The sequence below is a fragment of the Protopterus annectens genome, chromosome 6.part0, assembly GCF_019279795.1.
Source record: "Protopterus annectens isolate FY-2018-M chromosome 6.part0, PAN1.0, whole genome shotgun sequence".
NCBI classification, from domain to species: domain Eukaryota; kingdom Metazoa; phylum Chordata; order Ceratodontiformes; family Protopteridae; genus Protopterus; species Protopterus annectens.
Window position 1 is genome coordinate 1,030,993,714 of NC_056737.1, and position 15,456 is coordinate 1,031,009,169.

The 15,456-nt window shown below is 43.2% G+C and overlaps 1 protein-coding gene across 2 annotated transcripts in view; it reads right to left on the bottom strand.

Moving 5' to 3' along the window:
* The window catches only part of VRK1 (VRK serine/threonine kinase 1), an 867,990-nt gene that overhangs the window by 656,918 nt on the left and 195,616 nt on the right, over positions 1 to 15,456 (bottom strand). For both annotated transcript variants that reach the window (XM_044074643.1, XM_044074644.1), the window contains exon 4: positions 8,700 to 8,769. In XM_044074643.1, the coding sequence (XP_043930578.1) occupies positions 8,700 to 8,769 (70 nt within the window). The remainder of the gene's footprint in view (positions 1 to 8,699; positions 8,770 to 15,456) is intronic.

Here is a 15,456-nt window from a genome sequence, read left to right on the forward strand (position 1 = left end):
AAGCCCTCTAACTTAAACAGGCTTTGCCCGACACAACAGGTGAAAAAAAATAGAGAGAGAACTACGCGGGCTACAGCCCTCTAACTTAAACGGGCTTAGCCCGAAACTAATTCAGTCACACCACAACAAGAAAAACAAAAGATAAGCATACAATAAGGGCAAGAGCCCTCTAACTTAAACGGGCCTTGCCCGGTACACAAGTAGCGCTAACTAGAAAGACTAAAAATTAGATTTTCACGAAACTAAACACAAACTCTCACAAAGCTGTTAAAACAGCTGTTTGTTGAAATACTGACAGAACCCCTAGTCAAAAACGACCCAAAGGTCAAGAAAAAATCACTTAGCTCCAACCAAGTCGAGACCACGCCCGGCTTGAAAAGCGGCAAACGAGATCTGGGGAAGCAGGAGTGGTGCATTATGGGATAAGGGGTAGCCCAGCCAATGAGAGACTTTGTTCTAGTGTATAGTGGCAGAGTCGGAGCCGATGGATCGGCTCCGAACCCATCAGTTATGAATGTAGGCGAGATAGGATCCCATTACATCGAATGCAATGTCCTATCCATTTGGAAATGGTTTGTTTTGATATAGCCTTCCCTTGTGAAACTGTAGCATGGGATACACAGAGCTGGTCAGATTTTCTGAAAACCTTAATTTTATCCAAGTAGTAAAGAAGTTGCCTGTGAATGTCCAAGGAATGCAGGAGTCTTTCTCCTTTGTTCTGTGGATTTTGAAAGAAGGTGGGTAAGTGGATGGTTTGATTTAAAGCCACTCTGGAAACCGCCTTAGGCATGAAGGAAGGATTAGTTCGTACAGAAACTCTGTCTTGATGGAAAATGAGGAAAGGTTCCACTGCCATTAGTGCCTGCAGCTCTGAGACTCTTCTAGCTGAAGTTATTGCTAGCAGCAGGGCAGTCTTCCATGATAGAAACTGAAGATCTGCAGAGAAAGCTGGTTCAAAGGGAGGCGGCGTAAGTTTTTCCAGAACAAAATTGAAGTCTCATGTTGGTGTAGGTGCTCTCCTGGGGGGCCTAATGTTTTTTGCCCCTCTGAGGAACTGCCTTAGAAGTGGATGTGAAAATAAGGGTGGATCCGTGTTGTAGTGGGCTAAAACAGCTGATGCATGGATTTTAATGGAAGAAAAAGAAAGTCCTTTGTGCAACATCTCAGTTAGATACTGTAGAATCTGAGGCATGTGAGGCTGAAATGTGTTTTGGCCTTTAGCTTGGTTCCAGGCGCAAAACCTTTTCCATTTGTCCGAGTAGGCCTTCCTGGTGCTGGGCCTCCTAGCTTCCAAAATAACATCCATAACTGCTTGGGAAAGAGGAGCTGGCTGGATGCTTAGGTGATTTGCCATGCAGCCAGATTTAAGGTTTTGAGCTGGCTGTGAAGAATCTGATTGTTTTGCTGTGTGAGCAGATGAGCAATTTGTGGTAAAAATCCAAGGTGGGCTCTGGGCCATACTCGTCAATAGTGGGTACCAGTGCTGGCGTGGCCAGTCTGGGGCTATGAGTATCAGTCGTGATCTCTCCTTTCTGACTTTCAGAAGCACCTTTGTGAGGAGAGGCAATAGAGGGAAGGAATATACGATCAGGTTTTTCCAACTGAATGAGAGTGCGACCACTTTGCAAGCTTGATGGTGAAGTGTCCTTGTACAAAATTTTGTTAGCTGATAGACCTGTTTGCCAGTCCTCAGAACTATGTCTGGAAGGCCCCATTTTTGAGTGATCATTGCAAATACTTGTGGATCCAGTTTCTACTCGTGGGGATGCATGATGTTTCTGCTGAGGTCGTCTGCCAATGTGCTCTTTTTTCCTGGCAGGAATTGAGCTTGTAACTGAACTTGGTAAGCCAGAGCTGTGTTCTACAAGGTCATTGCTTGCCTGCATAGAAGGTAGGAGTGTGTACCCTCTTGTTTGTTTATGTACCACATTGCTGTGGTGTTGTCCGTCCTTATTGTAAGTTGACCTGGATGTAATAGATTCTTGAAGGCTGTCAGAGCATTCTGTACAGCTAGCATCTCTTTTTGATTGATGTGCAGATTCCTTTGATCTGCAGTCCATACGCCTTGAACGCACTGCCCTGCCATGTGTGCCCCCCAGGCGTAGTCCGATGCATCTGTTGTCATAGTTTGCCTGGCTGGGGGCAAGGTGAAAGGCTGACCCTTGTTGAGGTGGCATGCCTGTGACCACCATAGAAACTCCTGTTGTAGGCAGGGAATCATTGTGTCCAAGCTGTGGCTGTGTTGAGACCATACGCTTTTTAGGTACCACTGTAATTTCCTCATATGCAGCTTTGCAAATGGTATTAGTAGTATGCAAGATGCCATGAAGCCCAAGGCCTGCAGAATTTTTCTTGCAGGTAGTTGGATCTTTGTTGCCATTGTTTTGAAATATTGAGTCAGTTGTAGTTGTTTGCCTGGCGTCAGATAAGCCTTCTGGGCCGTTGTATTCAAGCTGGCACCCAGGAATGCCATTTTGTGAGGGTACTAGTTTTGATTTCTTTTCGTTTACTGTGTACCCCAGGCAACTTAGAAGATGTCTTACAAAAGCCAGATGTTGTAAGAGAATGTCCTTGCTTTCTGCTTGGATGAGGCAGTCGTCCAGGTATGGGTATATTTGAATTCCTCTTTGTTTGCAGTATGCAATTACTGGTGCCAGGCATTTTGTGAAGACCCTGGGTGCAGTAGATAAGCCAAAGGGGAGTGCAGAGAATTGGTAATGGATTGAACTTGCAATGAAACGGAGGTATCTTCTGCAACGTTGTCCGATAGGGACATGCAGGTATGCCTCCTTGAGGTCCAACGTTACTAGCCATGCTTTCTTGCCCAACATGGGAAGAAGCTGCTGTAGTGTTAGCATCTTGAATTTGGGTACTTGTAAGAAGGTGTTTAGAATTGAAAGGTCCAGAATTGGTCTCCAGGCAATGTCCTTTCTGGGAACTAGAAAGAGTCTTGAGTAAAATCCTTGGCCTTGCTCTCGAGTAGGTACCAGTTGAATGGCTCTCATGTCCATGAGAGCTGTAATTTGTTTTTGTGCCTCTGCCCATTGATTTTGTGGCAGGTGTGGCATTCCTCTTTTCACTGGCAAGGTGCGAAAATGGAATCTGTATCCTCGTGAAATTATGTCTAGGACCCATTTGTCCTTTGTGACAATGTGCCAGTTGTCTGAAAAAGTGCAAGTTTTCCTCCCAAGGGGGCTGCCAAGAGAGTGTTGCTTGGCCAGATAAGGTGCAAGTCATTGAGTTTGCCTTCTGGTAGTTTGGGACCGGTCTTCTCCTCCCTTCTGTGTTGCAGTGCCCCATTGTCGAGGTTTGTATAAGGCTTGTGGTTGTCCTCTGCCTCTTGGACGTCTGTAATGACCCCTCTGTGGTCTGTCAGTAGCTGGAAAGGACCAATTTTTTGTTAGCCAATTTCTGCTGAAGCGAGGGGGCTGTACCTGTAGAAAATCTTTGACCGTCTGCATAGATTTTGCTTTATCCTCCATTTTCTTTAAGACTTTTTCTGCTTTAACTCCAAAAAGAACATCCTGCTGTAAGGGAGCATCTAGAAGCTTTGCTTTAACATGATCAGGCAGAGTTGGTTCCTTTAACCAAGCATGCCTACGTATAACAGACCCAGTGACAGCTGCTCTGCAGGAAGCCTCCAAAGAATCAAACCCACATTGTAAAGTACGTTTGCCCACTTGTTCAGTTGCATGCAACAGATCCTGCATTTCTTTCAATTCAGACTGTTGAGGGAGTGTGCTTTTTTGTTTTAACTGAGACATTAGAAATTGCTGATATTTTAGCATGTGAAATTGGCAATTTACTGCCCTCATAGCTAGAGTGGCTGAGGTGTAAACCTTTTTCCCCCACCTGTCTAGTGCTCTGTAGTCCCTTTCCGAGGGTACAGGATTTTTTGCCATAGAAGCCTTAGCCCCTTTGGGACCCTGGGAGATAGTCTCTGGATCAGCAGCAACAGGGCTTTTATAAAGGAATTTGTGGGAATCAGGCACTCTATAGTATCTGTCAGGTTTGGCTGGAGCAGGAGGCAGAGAATCTGGGTTCAAACTGGATTCTAAGTAAACATCATCCACAATGTCTAAAACTGGGGGGATGGCAAGTGGTCTGTGCTGGGGGAGTAAAAGAAACTCTCCGAGCCTTTTCTTTGAGTCAGAGTAGTCCTGACCTTCCCAGTGAAAATGTTCCCTCATAGTGTGTATAGTCTTCATGAGGAGAAGCAGAGGGAATAGAATCTTCAGCATCAGAATCTTCATAAGGGGAAAAGGAGTAATCTTGGTCCTCAGAGGAGCCTGAGGAAATAGACACTTGATCAGAGGCGGCATAATATTCCTCTTGTCTAGGACTTTTGTCGAGTGGGGGTTGGGAACCCCTGATTAAAGAGATCAAATCTTCAGCCATTTTGAGCATCTGTTTCTTAGGCATGGGGTCTTGAACTGGAGACTGAAGTGCAGTCTTTTTATTTAATAGGAGTCTTAAGCTTCGGATACGTTTTTATGGCGAGCGTAGTCTGTCTGAAAACGCCTTCAGAAACCGAAGGTGTTTCTGCAACACCGACATCTCTTTCTGCAGGGTCGTCGGTAGGGGCTAAACAAAATGGCTGCGTCGGCCTAGCACTCTCCGCCAAAGGCTTCGAAGCAGTCTCGGGTTCCAGATCTGCAGTAGTCAGGGGCTGCGTCGGAGCCTTGGTGAACCGGAGACCGGTCCAGTCGAGGCCTCAGAGTCTGGCTTGGGTCTAGGCTGCCTGTCCTTATCCTTGCGTTTTTTTGTGCACGCCGGTAGTCGGTTGCTCCGACGGCATAGTGTAGTTAAAATTTCTACCGAAGTAGTGTCGTGCGAAATCAAAGCGTCTTTTTATAGTACGCTTATTAAACCTAGCACAAAAACGACAACCAGTGACGTCGTGGTCTGGGCCTAGGCGAGGTATGCAGTAAGAATGAAAATCCTTATTTGCTTCCCACAAGAAATACAATTGTTAACTTTTTCTGACATCGGTCTGAGGCAAGAAAAGTTTCCCCAACGGGGTACTTAGCTTTATTGAAGACTTCGGATCTGAAATTCGAGTTCGAAAATCTCAGGTGTCGGCCGACCGGCACTTGCGAAATGCTTCTGCTTCGGGCACCGCGCGGCAAGAAAGACTGAAGAAAATGGTGTCGGATGCAATATATATACCCCTGGCGCACTGACTGAAGAAGCGACAGCAACCGACGCCAGACCAAGACTTTGGAATTCCGGCCGACTGCGGGACCGCCTGACGACAGGATAACCCAAGTGTGATGACCGCAGCAGGCTAACACGATGAACATCTCATTCACTGATAGAACCCATATAGTCAAAATAGGGGACTCCACCTCCAACAACAGACCTGTACCCAGTGGTGTTCCACAGGGATCAGTCCTGGGACCTCTACTGTTTGGAAAAGATTTCTCCAAACCACAAGCTAAAACTAAAGGTCTGTGGTTGACTAAGTTTGCTTATGACTGCAAACTGTGAGCGGTCATAGAATCTCCAAACAATGTCAGCATCCTGCAAGAGGGTCTTAGACTAACGATTGGTGCCAAAGTCATGGCCTTAAACTCAATGCAAAAAAGTGCATCATCCCTTTTGGCAAGAGGGATGTTCCTACTAACTACCACATCAATAACACCCCCCCCCCCCCCAAGTACGCACTCAGTGGTGACAGACCTGGGCACACAAGTTGACAGCAACCTTACCTTTGATCATGTCTCCACAGTGGTGACAAGGGCATTATATCTTGATCATCTCATAAGTAAGGGCATTGCCTCCAGAAAAAAAAATTATAACCTCCCTGTACTCTCCCCCTTACCAGGCAAATAATGGAGTACAACGCCCCTTTTGGTATGTACCCTTCCAAGCACCTGCAGCAATTGGAGAGAACACAAAGGTTCCTCAAGGAAAATTCAGGGTCTTCAGTATCCATCCTATGAAGATCATCTGAAATCACTGTCACTTTATTCTGTTTCATACAGACTACTCAGAGGCTACCTCCGCCTTGCATGCAAGGCAATCTTTGACCCTGCTTTATTGGAAATGCTGCATATACGCAAGTCAAAATGATACACGGGTTACTCGCTCTAAAGGCCTTAACCTGGTATGTGGCACTAATACAACCTACTGGAGGGAGAGATTTGTCTCCCAGAAGTTACTACACCTTTGGAATGGACTCCTGAGTCATGTCAAACAGAGCACCTCATTGGCCCTCTTCAAAACACAACATGGACGATTGGATGGGTAACAGTAAATTGACCCCAGGGGCTCCACCTGTGTCCCTCTTGGACAGGGGCGATAGATGCTGATTATGGAAATAAGGTTAAAGCTTGGCTAGGCTTGAAAGGGCCCTAGGGTCATTAGCCTAGTAACCTCTTATAAGCCTATCATTAGGAAAACTGGTCATAAAAATACCAAAAGGAACAAAACCCACAGAGCACTGAGGAACACCTGTACTAATCAACCTCTTCAGACAGAGAGCATCCAGGCTTAACTCTACATTTCCATCCCACCAACCGATTTTTTTTTTTTTATCTACCTGATCATACAAAAATTAATACAATGGTCTTGTAATACCAAGATAAGGAGAGAGAACGGAGAATCAAGGCCATTCTCGGCATATACCCTAAGGATGCATTCCTGTACAGACTTTAGCTTCTAATAGCTTGCATAAAAATACCCATTTGCCCCAATACATTTAGAACCTGCAAAGCCCATATGATTCAGTGACAGATTCCGGGGGGGGGGGGGTTCTGACAATCAGAGGGCTACTCAAGGGGTCACTGCTTTAAAAATGAGAGAGCTATATGCTCCAACCAAATCAGCTGGGAGTTGGAAAGTGTTGGCACCCAAAGACACCTTACCAAGGTGGGAAGGGGACTGTTCACCTCTCCAGCATCCCTAAACCTCTACCCAAAAAAAGGCAAATTTCCATACCTTCAGAGACTGGTGAAAGCCTAAGATAGAAATTCCTTAATGGACAACTTGGACTCTACTCTCAGCTCCAACTTAAAATTTGGTACTGCCATGGTGGAGACTACCGCTAGAGCCTACATGCTTTCTACAGCTATCTTTTTTAGTCATCAGGCAAGTTAAAAAGCTACTCCTAATAGTATCCACAAGTGGCAGAGCTAAAATGCCGATAATTTAAGAACAACATTATGCACATCCCCAAGGCAAACAGGCAATGTTTGACACCGTCGTCAAAGAACTTTGGAACGTATGAGTCAATATGTACTCTTACTCTCCCTATCTACCAAGCCAAAAGGGAGTGGTCAGTTTATTTTTGTTTTACCGGGAAAGTCTGGCTGGAATAAAATCCTTTTTCAGTAGAGGCCCAGGGAGAAAAACTCCACATTTATCAGTTTTGACATATGTAAAAAAAATACAGTTACATGACATCAGAAGGAATAATACAAAACATAGATAATTGTACATATATGACAAAGTTTTACAATAACTTGCATACACATCATTTAGAAACAGCATGCACACCACCTGACTAGATATACAGTGTTGGACACTTGCAAGAAATACACACAGGCTTGCATACAGCAGTGAGATGGAACACTGCAAAAGATACTGCAGTATAACCAGTGTCTTTTAGCAATTACAATAGACAGAGTGATAAGATTGTGTGGTATCTCTTGAAATGAATCCTGCACAATCAAAATGGGGCATGATACCTACTACGTAAAAACCTCCCTTTAAGCAACATCTCATTTTATTATACATCCTCTTTACTGTAGTTACATGCACGCTGAAAGCTTTACAAAAAATAAGGAAAGTCACTATATTTGCAAACATTTACTTTGGCATATATAGTCTTACAACACTGACAGATCAACATAATTTTTTCCTGTGTGCTGTGCTCGCAAACACCCAACACCTGGTGCCTATCGACCATCATCTTCCAGCAGTCTGTTGCCCATTCAATTCCCGATATTTCAGCTGCTGCAATCTGCATCACTCCATGGAGGGATCCAGAATCTGCAAACTGCACTCTATAGTGACTGCAGTTGTGATGATAGCACACCAAAGAAGTGGTCACACAGACGGACAACGAGGTTGATGCTTCCCTGTCCCTCCTCGACCCTACCAGGTCATCCTGTGAACATGCACAGCCCCCCCACAATGCTGTCCCCATGATCTGTATTTGGTTCTGTGCAGCAGTCAAAATATGGCTACTGAAAATGCAAACACACCTAGGCACTGCACAAGACTTGTCCAGTACTGCTACAACAACTGCTGCTGGCTATGACTCATAACAGACTGGAATGTCTCGTTCCAGCACCACTTCCAGGAACCAGACCAAAAAATGATTCCGGCCATATGGACTCTCAAGCAAAGTTTTCTCTGCACAACGCAGCTAATTTACAATTCTCCATAACTTGTTAGTGTGCACACAACTAAACATTTATTTAAACTCATGCCAAATGCAGCAAGCACTAAAACATGCCTATCAGAAGATGGTGTAGCCAAACTGTACTGCTTTTACTTGGCATTAATTACGTTGTATTTACAAAACGGATGCAGCCTTTTTATGGCAGCATGCAACAGGTTTACTCTCATTCATCAGCCATCACTGGAGGGGGGGGGGGTCTTATCCTCAGAACACTGCAGTGTGCCCATAACACAACAGTCCCCCTTCCAAGAAATATAAGTAGACAAAGTCAACTGAATGCATTACTTACTCAGTTCTGGTTTTGCAGCTCTCATGTAGAACTTGAGTTCAGAGAAAAGGGGCCCATTATCACTAGGCTCCTGCAATACAAAAATCAAAATATTAAATGGGATACCATTTTAAACTGCATTACGCAAAAACTTCCCCAAGTTCATTGCAAACACTACCTTTTCACTGTAAAAGTTATCATCACACATTCTTAACTTTCATGATGGGTGTCCAAAAGAACAGTATTCATGAAGACCAGATCAAGGAGAATTCCAGTATGTAAAATGTCATTTCTAAATTTTAACTGACACCCCCCCCCCCTCAAGAGTGGGTGGATAGCTAGGATTTGAGCACCATTTTCTAGTCAAGTACAGAAAACAGAAAATCATACTCCCTGATCAGCAAGGAGACCTTCTGCAGTGGGTTATCTCGGGTCGGGGGGGGGGGGGGGCTCTTCCAGTATCCCCAGCTCAGCACTTTTGAATATTCTCTCAGTCCCTGCAAACATCTTCTGCTGGTGCATGCTGTCACACCATAAGCTAGGATAGCATTTTCAGACCATGCCCTTATTTCAACTCCCTCCACCAAACCAAATGAATAATGTTTGCAAAATTAAAAGCAAAACAAAACATGCAAGAATTGTAAATTCACAAAGCAAAAACACAACATAAAATAATAAAATACATACTTAGGAAACCCACCTACTGCCAGAAGACAGAGGTTAAGGCACGAGAGTAGAAGGGTAATAAGCACCGATTTCTGAAGGGTTTTTCATGGGTCAACTGACACAGTGGGAATATAGTCACGGTACCTACCCTTGGGAACCTTTGACATTGGACAAGTGTTAAAATCTATTCTAATACAGTTAAATTGTTTGGATGGATAGAGCTACAGACTGTCCAAAAACAGAAAGCTATGACTTACTAACTTAGCATCTGTGTTGTTTATCTTCATTCCTCCTCACAACAAGGCCTCGGATCTGGCTCGGCCACAGTTTCCAGATTTGGATCAGACTCTCAAGCTCCTCCCTCTTACCCACAATGCACCACATCCACCCAAACACCTCAAATCAAGTTTTCTGATTCACCATCTGTCAATAACCAGGACATAACAGAAAGAAAGGTCTCATGTCTGAGCCTCAGTTGCCTAAATGTCCAACCATCTTCCACAGATCCTCTAGAAGAATAAGCCGGGGGGGGGGGGGGGGTGGCTGGGTGGGAAAGTGAGGGAGAATGAAGATGAACAACACCGATGACAAGTTATGGTAAGAGAGCCTTCTAATCTGATATGTCCTCCTCACGATAGGGTCAGTCTCTCCAACCACGTGATTCCTGGGTGGCCCTCATGGAAGGATGTGCCGGAGTACCATTGAGCCAAAGGAAGCTCTGCTCCTAGACACAATATCCATTTTGTAGTGCACAATAAATGTGCGATTGTTTGACCAGGTGGCTGCCACACAAAACATCAATGGAAATTCTGAAAGAGAAAGCAAAAGTAGCAGCCATATATCTAGTAGAATGCGCTCTTGGAGGTTGAGGCAATTCTAAACCTCTCTAAGAATAAATTAAAGTGATACAGTCAGTGATCCATTTAGCCAGTGCGATTTTAGATATTGCTCAACCTAGTTTATTACAGAAGGCTATAAACAACTGGTCCGAATTCCTATGTTGCTTTGTTCTGTGCAGATAAAAATGTAGTTGTCTATGAACATCAAGGAGATGTAGAAAATATTCACCTTTGTTGGAAAATTTTGGAAAGAATACTGGTAACTGATTGGAGTGCTTAATATTGTTTTCCATGGCTACTTTAGGCCATAAAAGATGGACCAGTACACAGAGAAACCCTGTCTTTATGAAAAACTACGTATAGAGGTTTGGAAAATGACACCTGTAGTTCAGAAATTTTCTTTGCAGAAGTAATAGCTACTAAAAATATAGCCCTCCATGACAAAAACTTCAAGTTGCAACTAGCACCTGGCTCGAATGGTCCTTGAGTTATACACTGCAGTACAACAGTGAGGACCCAAAGTGGGGAAGGATCTTTAGTGAGTTGTCTCAGCAAAAAAATGCCCTTCATAAATGCTTTGCATAATCTAAAGGTAGACAGGGATCAATACTGGCTAATCATATGAAAATTGGAAATTGCTGATAGTTGAAGTTTGATGGTTGAAAAACTTGCTCCTTCTTTAAACAGGGTACTAAGAAAAAGCAAAAGGTCTGAGATGGGTGCCGAGAAGGGATCAATATTTTAACCTGCAGACAAAACAAACCTTTTCCATTTACTGCTGTAGACCTTTTTAGTGGACACTTTTTGGCAGGCCAGAATAAAGTTATGAACCGGGAAGGCAAGCCTGTACTGTCTTACTATGGTTGGAATTGGCGAAACCATGTGGTCAGTTTGAGGCACAGAGATTGGGATGCTATCCTGATGGGCGAGAGAGGAGATTCCGTCTCTGCTCCGGTATCCACTGAGGATATGTTAGATGAGACCAGAGGAAGGGGAACCAAATCTGTCAAGTTAGAAGGGGAAAATGAGGATGACTTACTGAGGATGTCTTAAGTGCCTGCAATTCTATATTGGAAAGATCAAAAGGAAATTTAAAGAGGTTGTATGAGCATGGGTTAGATGCAAGGAAGGGGGATTTGAAAAATGCCCTTGCCAGGCATACTGCCAACTTCCCGGACCATGCCTTTGGATTTTTTTTGTTTTGGAATGTGTGCCTAGGGATTACCTGGGTGGGTCTGTGGGAGGATTATTTTGAAAGCCAAGGAGTTATCCTGGCAATTAAGACTGAATGCCACGGTCCCATCTGGTTTGAATGATAGTTTATCTATTTCTCGTACACTTAAGATTAAAATCGTATATTGTTTAAAACAATTTTGCAAGGTTGATTTATGAGTTGTGTGAATGTCATGGGGACATAAAATGTATTCATGTGTCTTTAAACAATGGGACTTGTTAATTATGAACTGACCAATAATTTTCATTGAATAAGGTTTTATGGGGAGGAGTATTTAAAATGTGGTGCTGGTCTGAACCATTATGATTCTGAAGTTTTTTTTACGAAAGTTTGCGCTAAATCTATGTACTTGGAGTTTTGTGGAATAAATTTTAACTATATTCATATCTTTCCACTTTTTGGCCATATCTTTGGTTTGAATTGCTGCTCGTTGCTGTTTGGTGCTTTGTGCTGTTGGTGTTCTACGCTGTGGTTATCTGGCTTTTGTTTGGGCGGTATGTCTGGACCAGAAGTCTAGCAGAATGGCGTTGATAATCCTACTCAAAGTGTAGGTTTGTTAACCCAACTGGTACAGGAACTCACTGGTCAAGTGAATCACATGCAGCACCATTTAGACCGTGTTTCTGGGACAGACAATGACTTTTTGCATACTCCTGTGTGTTTGCTCAATGAGGGGGACGGGCCGCAGGTGCCTAAAATCAGCATCATGGGACGCTCTGGGTTGTGGCTCTCAAGAGTATTGCTCAAGATAACACAGGACAGACCAAAGACATTTCTGATTGCCCCAGACTGGACATGCCAGCACTGGTACCAACTCCTACGCCGCCCGTCACCGGTGCCACCCTGGCACCTATCCCAAAGCCCGACCTTGCGGGGACAGATCTTTTATCCGCATCTGCAAACCATGAATCTTGTAGCCTGGCTTATTCCTTGAATTCTCCCCCAGTGACCAGCCTAAGCAAGCAGGTGCTGGACGTCATTCTTGAAGCCAGAAGACCCAGTACAAGGAAATCCTATACTGATGTCTCTGTGTGTGTTGAGGTTTTTCCCTCCGTTTCTACCAATGCACATTTTGAATTGGTTCATAACTGCTCAGGGATTTTATGTTGTAGAATTATAGTGACCAAGTTTTGCATGGAGCATGCCAACTTGCTGAGTGGGGGGGGATTGTTTGCGTCTGCAACCAGTTTTAAAATTGAGAACTTACCTGTTGATTTGAAATTATTCCTTAGGAAAATGCGTTTGAAATTGTTGTTTCATGGGGAAGTTCAATGTGTGGTTAATGCTTTCAAGCGGAGCAGTACTTTCAACCCACCTTTGCTGCTTATTATTTTTGAAAAACTAGTGGAATAGGATTTTGGGAACTTAAACTGTGACAAATCGGTTTTATATAAGTATCTGAATGCCCACGAGTCTGCCTTAAGGGAACTTTCTAAAAACAAGCAAATCAGGGGTATAAAACCCATCAAGGGGGGGATGGATTGTGATTATGGGGAAGGATGATTACATTAACAAGATGTTGGCACATGTTAATCAAAGTGAGTTGTATGAAGAAACGTCCTTCATTATCAAACTGGCATTTCAGCGTATCTACTATTATTTGCAGGATATGCTGGATAATCAGAAAATTTCATACAAGCTTTTGGGGTTTTTTCAAGTTAAATACCCAGTTGTGCCAGCTATTTTTGGGATACCCAAAATTCGTAAGTGCATAAGTGATCCACCTATGAGGCCCATTGCTAGTGGAATAAAGTCTAAAATCCACCTCCTTGGCAAGTATGTAGATTTGGTTTTGAAAAATTGCTTAAATCCCTTTGAGCATACACGTAAAGACTCATGGGGACTTTTTAAATAAAATGAAGAATGTGGTTGAATTATATAACGTTATTCTCTACGATGTGGGGTTGGAGTGGTTCCACGACTTTCGTATTGAATGTACATAATTAGACAACAATACCATTAATGTTTTGGTGTTATGTATGGAAGTGGTTCTTAAATACAATTTTTTATTGATGGACAATATTGCAGGCAAAGGAAGGGAGTCGCGATGAGGGTGGCATGAGCCTCCACCTTTGCCAACATTATTCTTCTTCAGTGGGAAAACACATTCTTTTTCCCAATTATGGGGAGGAACCTTGGAATTTATTCCTACGGTTTTTGGATGATATTTTTGTGGGGTGGGACAAACCTGTTGATGAGATCGAAGGAATTATTTCTTTTTTGAACAATTCCAAATCCTTCTTGAAATTTACCCATCAAGTGGACATCTCTTCAATTAACTATTTAGATGTCACTATTTACAAAGATGTGGTCAACCGTAGATGGGTTAAGTACTATATACCATAAACCTACCTACAGTAATAGCCTTTTGCATTTTGAAAGTAACCATCCTACCACCAAAAGGTTGGAATAGTTAAGGGCCAGTATATACGGCTCGCTAGAATGGTGTCAGATTGGAATGAATTTGGAAAAGAATGTGAAAAGATGAAGCCCAATTCTCACAATACTTGCAATACTATTGGGGTTGCATATTTGAGTAATTGTCTTAAGTGCCCACAATTTTATATTGGAAAGACAAAAAGGAAATTTAGAGAGAGGTTGTATGAACATGGGTTAGATGTAAGGAGGGGGATTTGAAAAATGTCCTTGTTAGGCATATTGCCAACTTCCCAGACCATGCCTTTGGATTTTTTGTTTGGGAGTGTGTGCCTAGGGATTACTGGGGGGGCGGGTCTGTGGGAAGATATTTTGGAAGCCAAGGAGTTATTCTGGCAATTAAGATTGAATGCCACGGTTCCACCGGTTTGAATGATAGTTTATGTATTTCTAGTATACTTAGATTAAAATCATATATTGTTTAAAATAAGTTTGCAAGGTTGACTTATGAGTTGTGTGAATGTCATGGGGACATAAAATGTATTCATGGTGTCTTTAAACAATGGGACTTGTTATTAACCGACCAATAATTTTAATTGGAGAAAGTTTTATGGGAAGGGGTATTTAAAATGTGGTGCTGGTCTGAACAGTTATGATTCTGATGAAGTTTTTTATGAAAGCGTGTGCTAAATCTATGTACTTGTGAAGTTTTGTGGAATAAATTTTAACTATATTCATATCTTTCAACATTTTTGGCCGTATCTTTGGTTTGAATTTCTGCTCATTGCTGTATGGTGCTTTCCACTGAGGATATGTTAGATGAGACCAGAGGAAGGGGAACCAAATGTCAAGGCTAGAAGGGGGCAATGAGGATGACAGAGCTCTTCAGCCTGCTTGCCTTCTGAAGAAATTTCAGAATAAGCGGAAGAGGGAGATGAGCATTACAGGAGAACCGGGACAATCATGCACCAGACTATCCCTCTGAGACTCCCCCAGAGGGAGTATTGGAGCAAAATACAGTTGTGTACACTTTCATTCTAACATCTACATTTATGGTATTCACTGTTGCAGTCATCACACTTGGGTTATCTGCCTGCGGACATCCCTCATTCAGCCCGAATACCAGAGATTTAGTATTTCTGCATCAGTTGCTGTCGCTCCAGGTCTGACGTCAGGTCGTCAGGGGTATAAAAACAGGTAGCCGATGACATCATATGAGTTTCTCTTGCCCCAAATTTCAGGAGCCTCCCAATAGGGAGCTAAGCTATGGTGGAAAAATCACCAGCAGTAAAAAGTAAATACAAATACCCCTGCAAGGGGTGAGTAATATACACAGAGGAGAGAAAGAAAGACAAGGGGGCTGGAGGGAAGGAAACCAGGACTTCAACAGTGAATACACTCGAACATCTACATTTATGGTAAGTGCACACAACTGTACTATGTTCTTAGTGTTTCCCTGTTGCAGTCATCACAACTTGGATCGATTCCCAAAGCTGTAGAAAGGGTGTCAGCAGTCAGGATGAGTTTGGGCTGGCTAGTATGCTTTGCAGGACTGCAGTTGCAAAACCCGTCCTGGATTTGGGAAATATAGCAGGTGGCAATGCTTGGTGAATGTGTGTACAAAACTCCAGGTAGCAGCCTCCAGAATGTCCCTGGTAGGGAC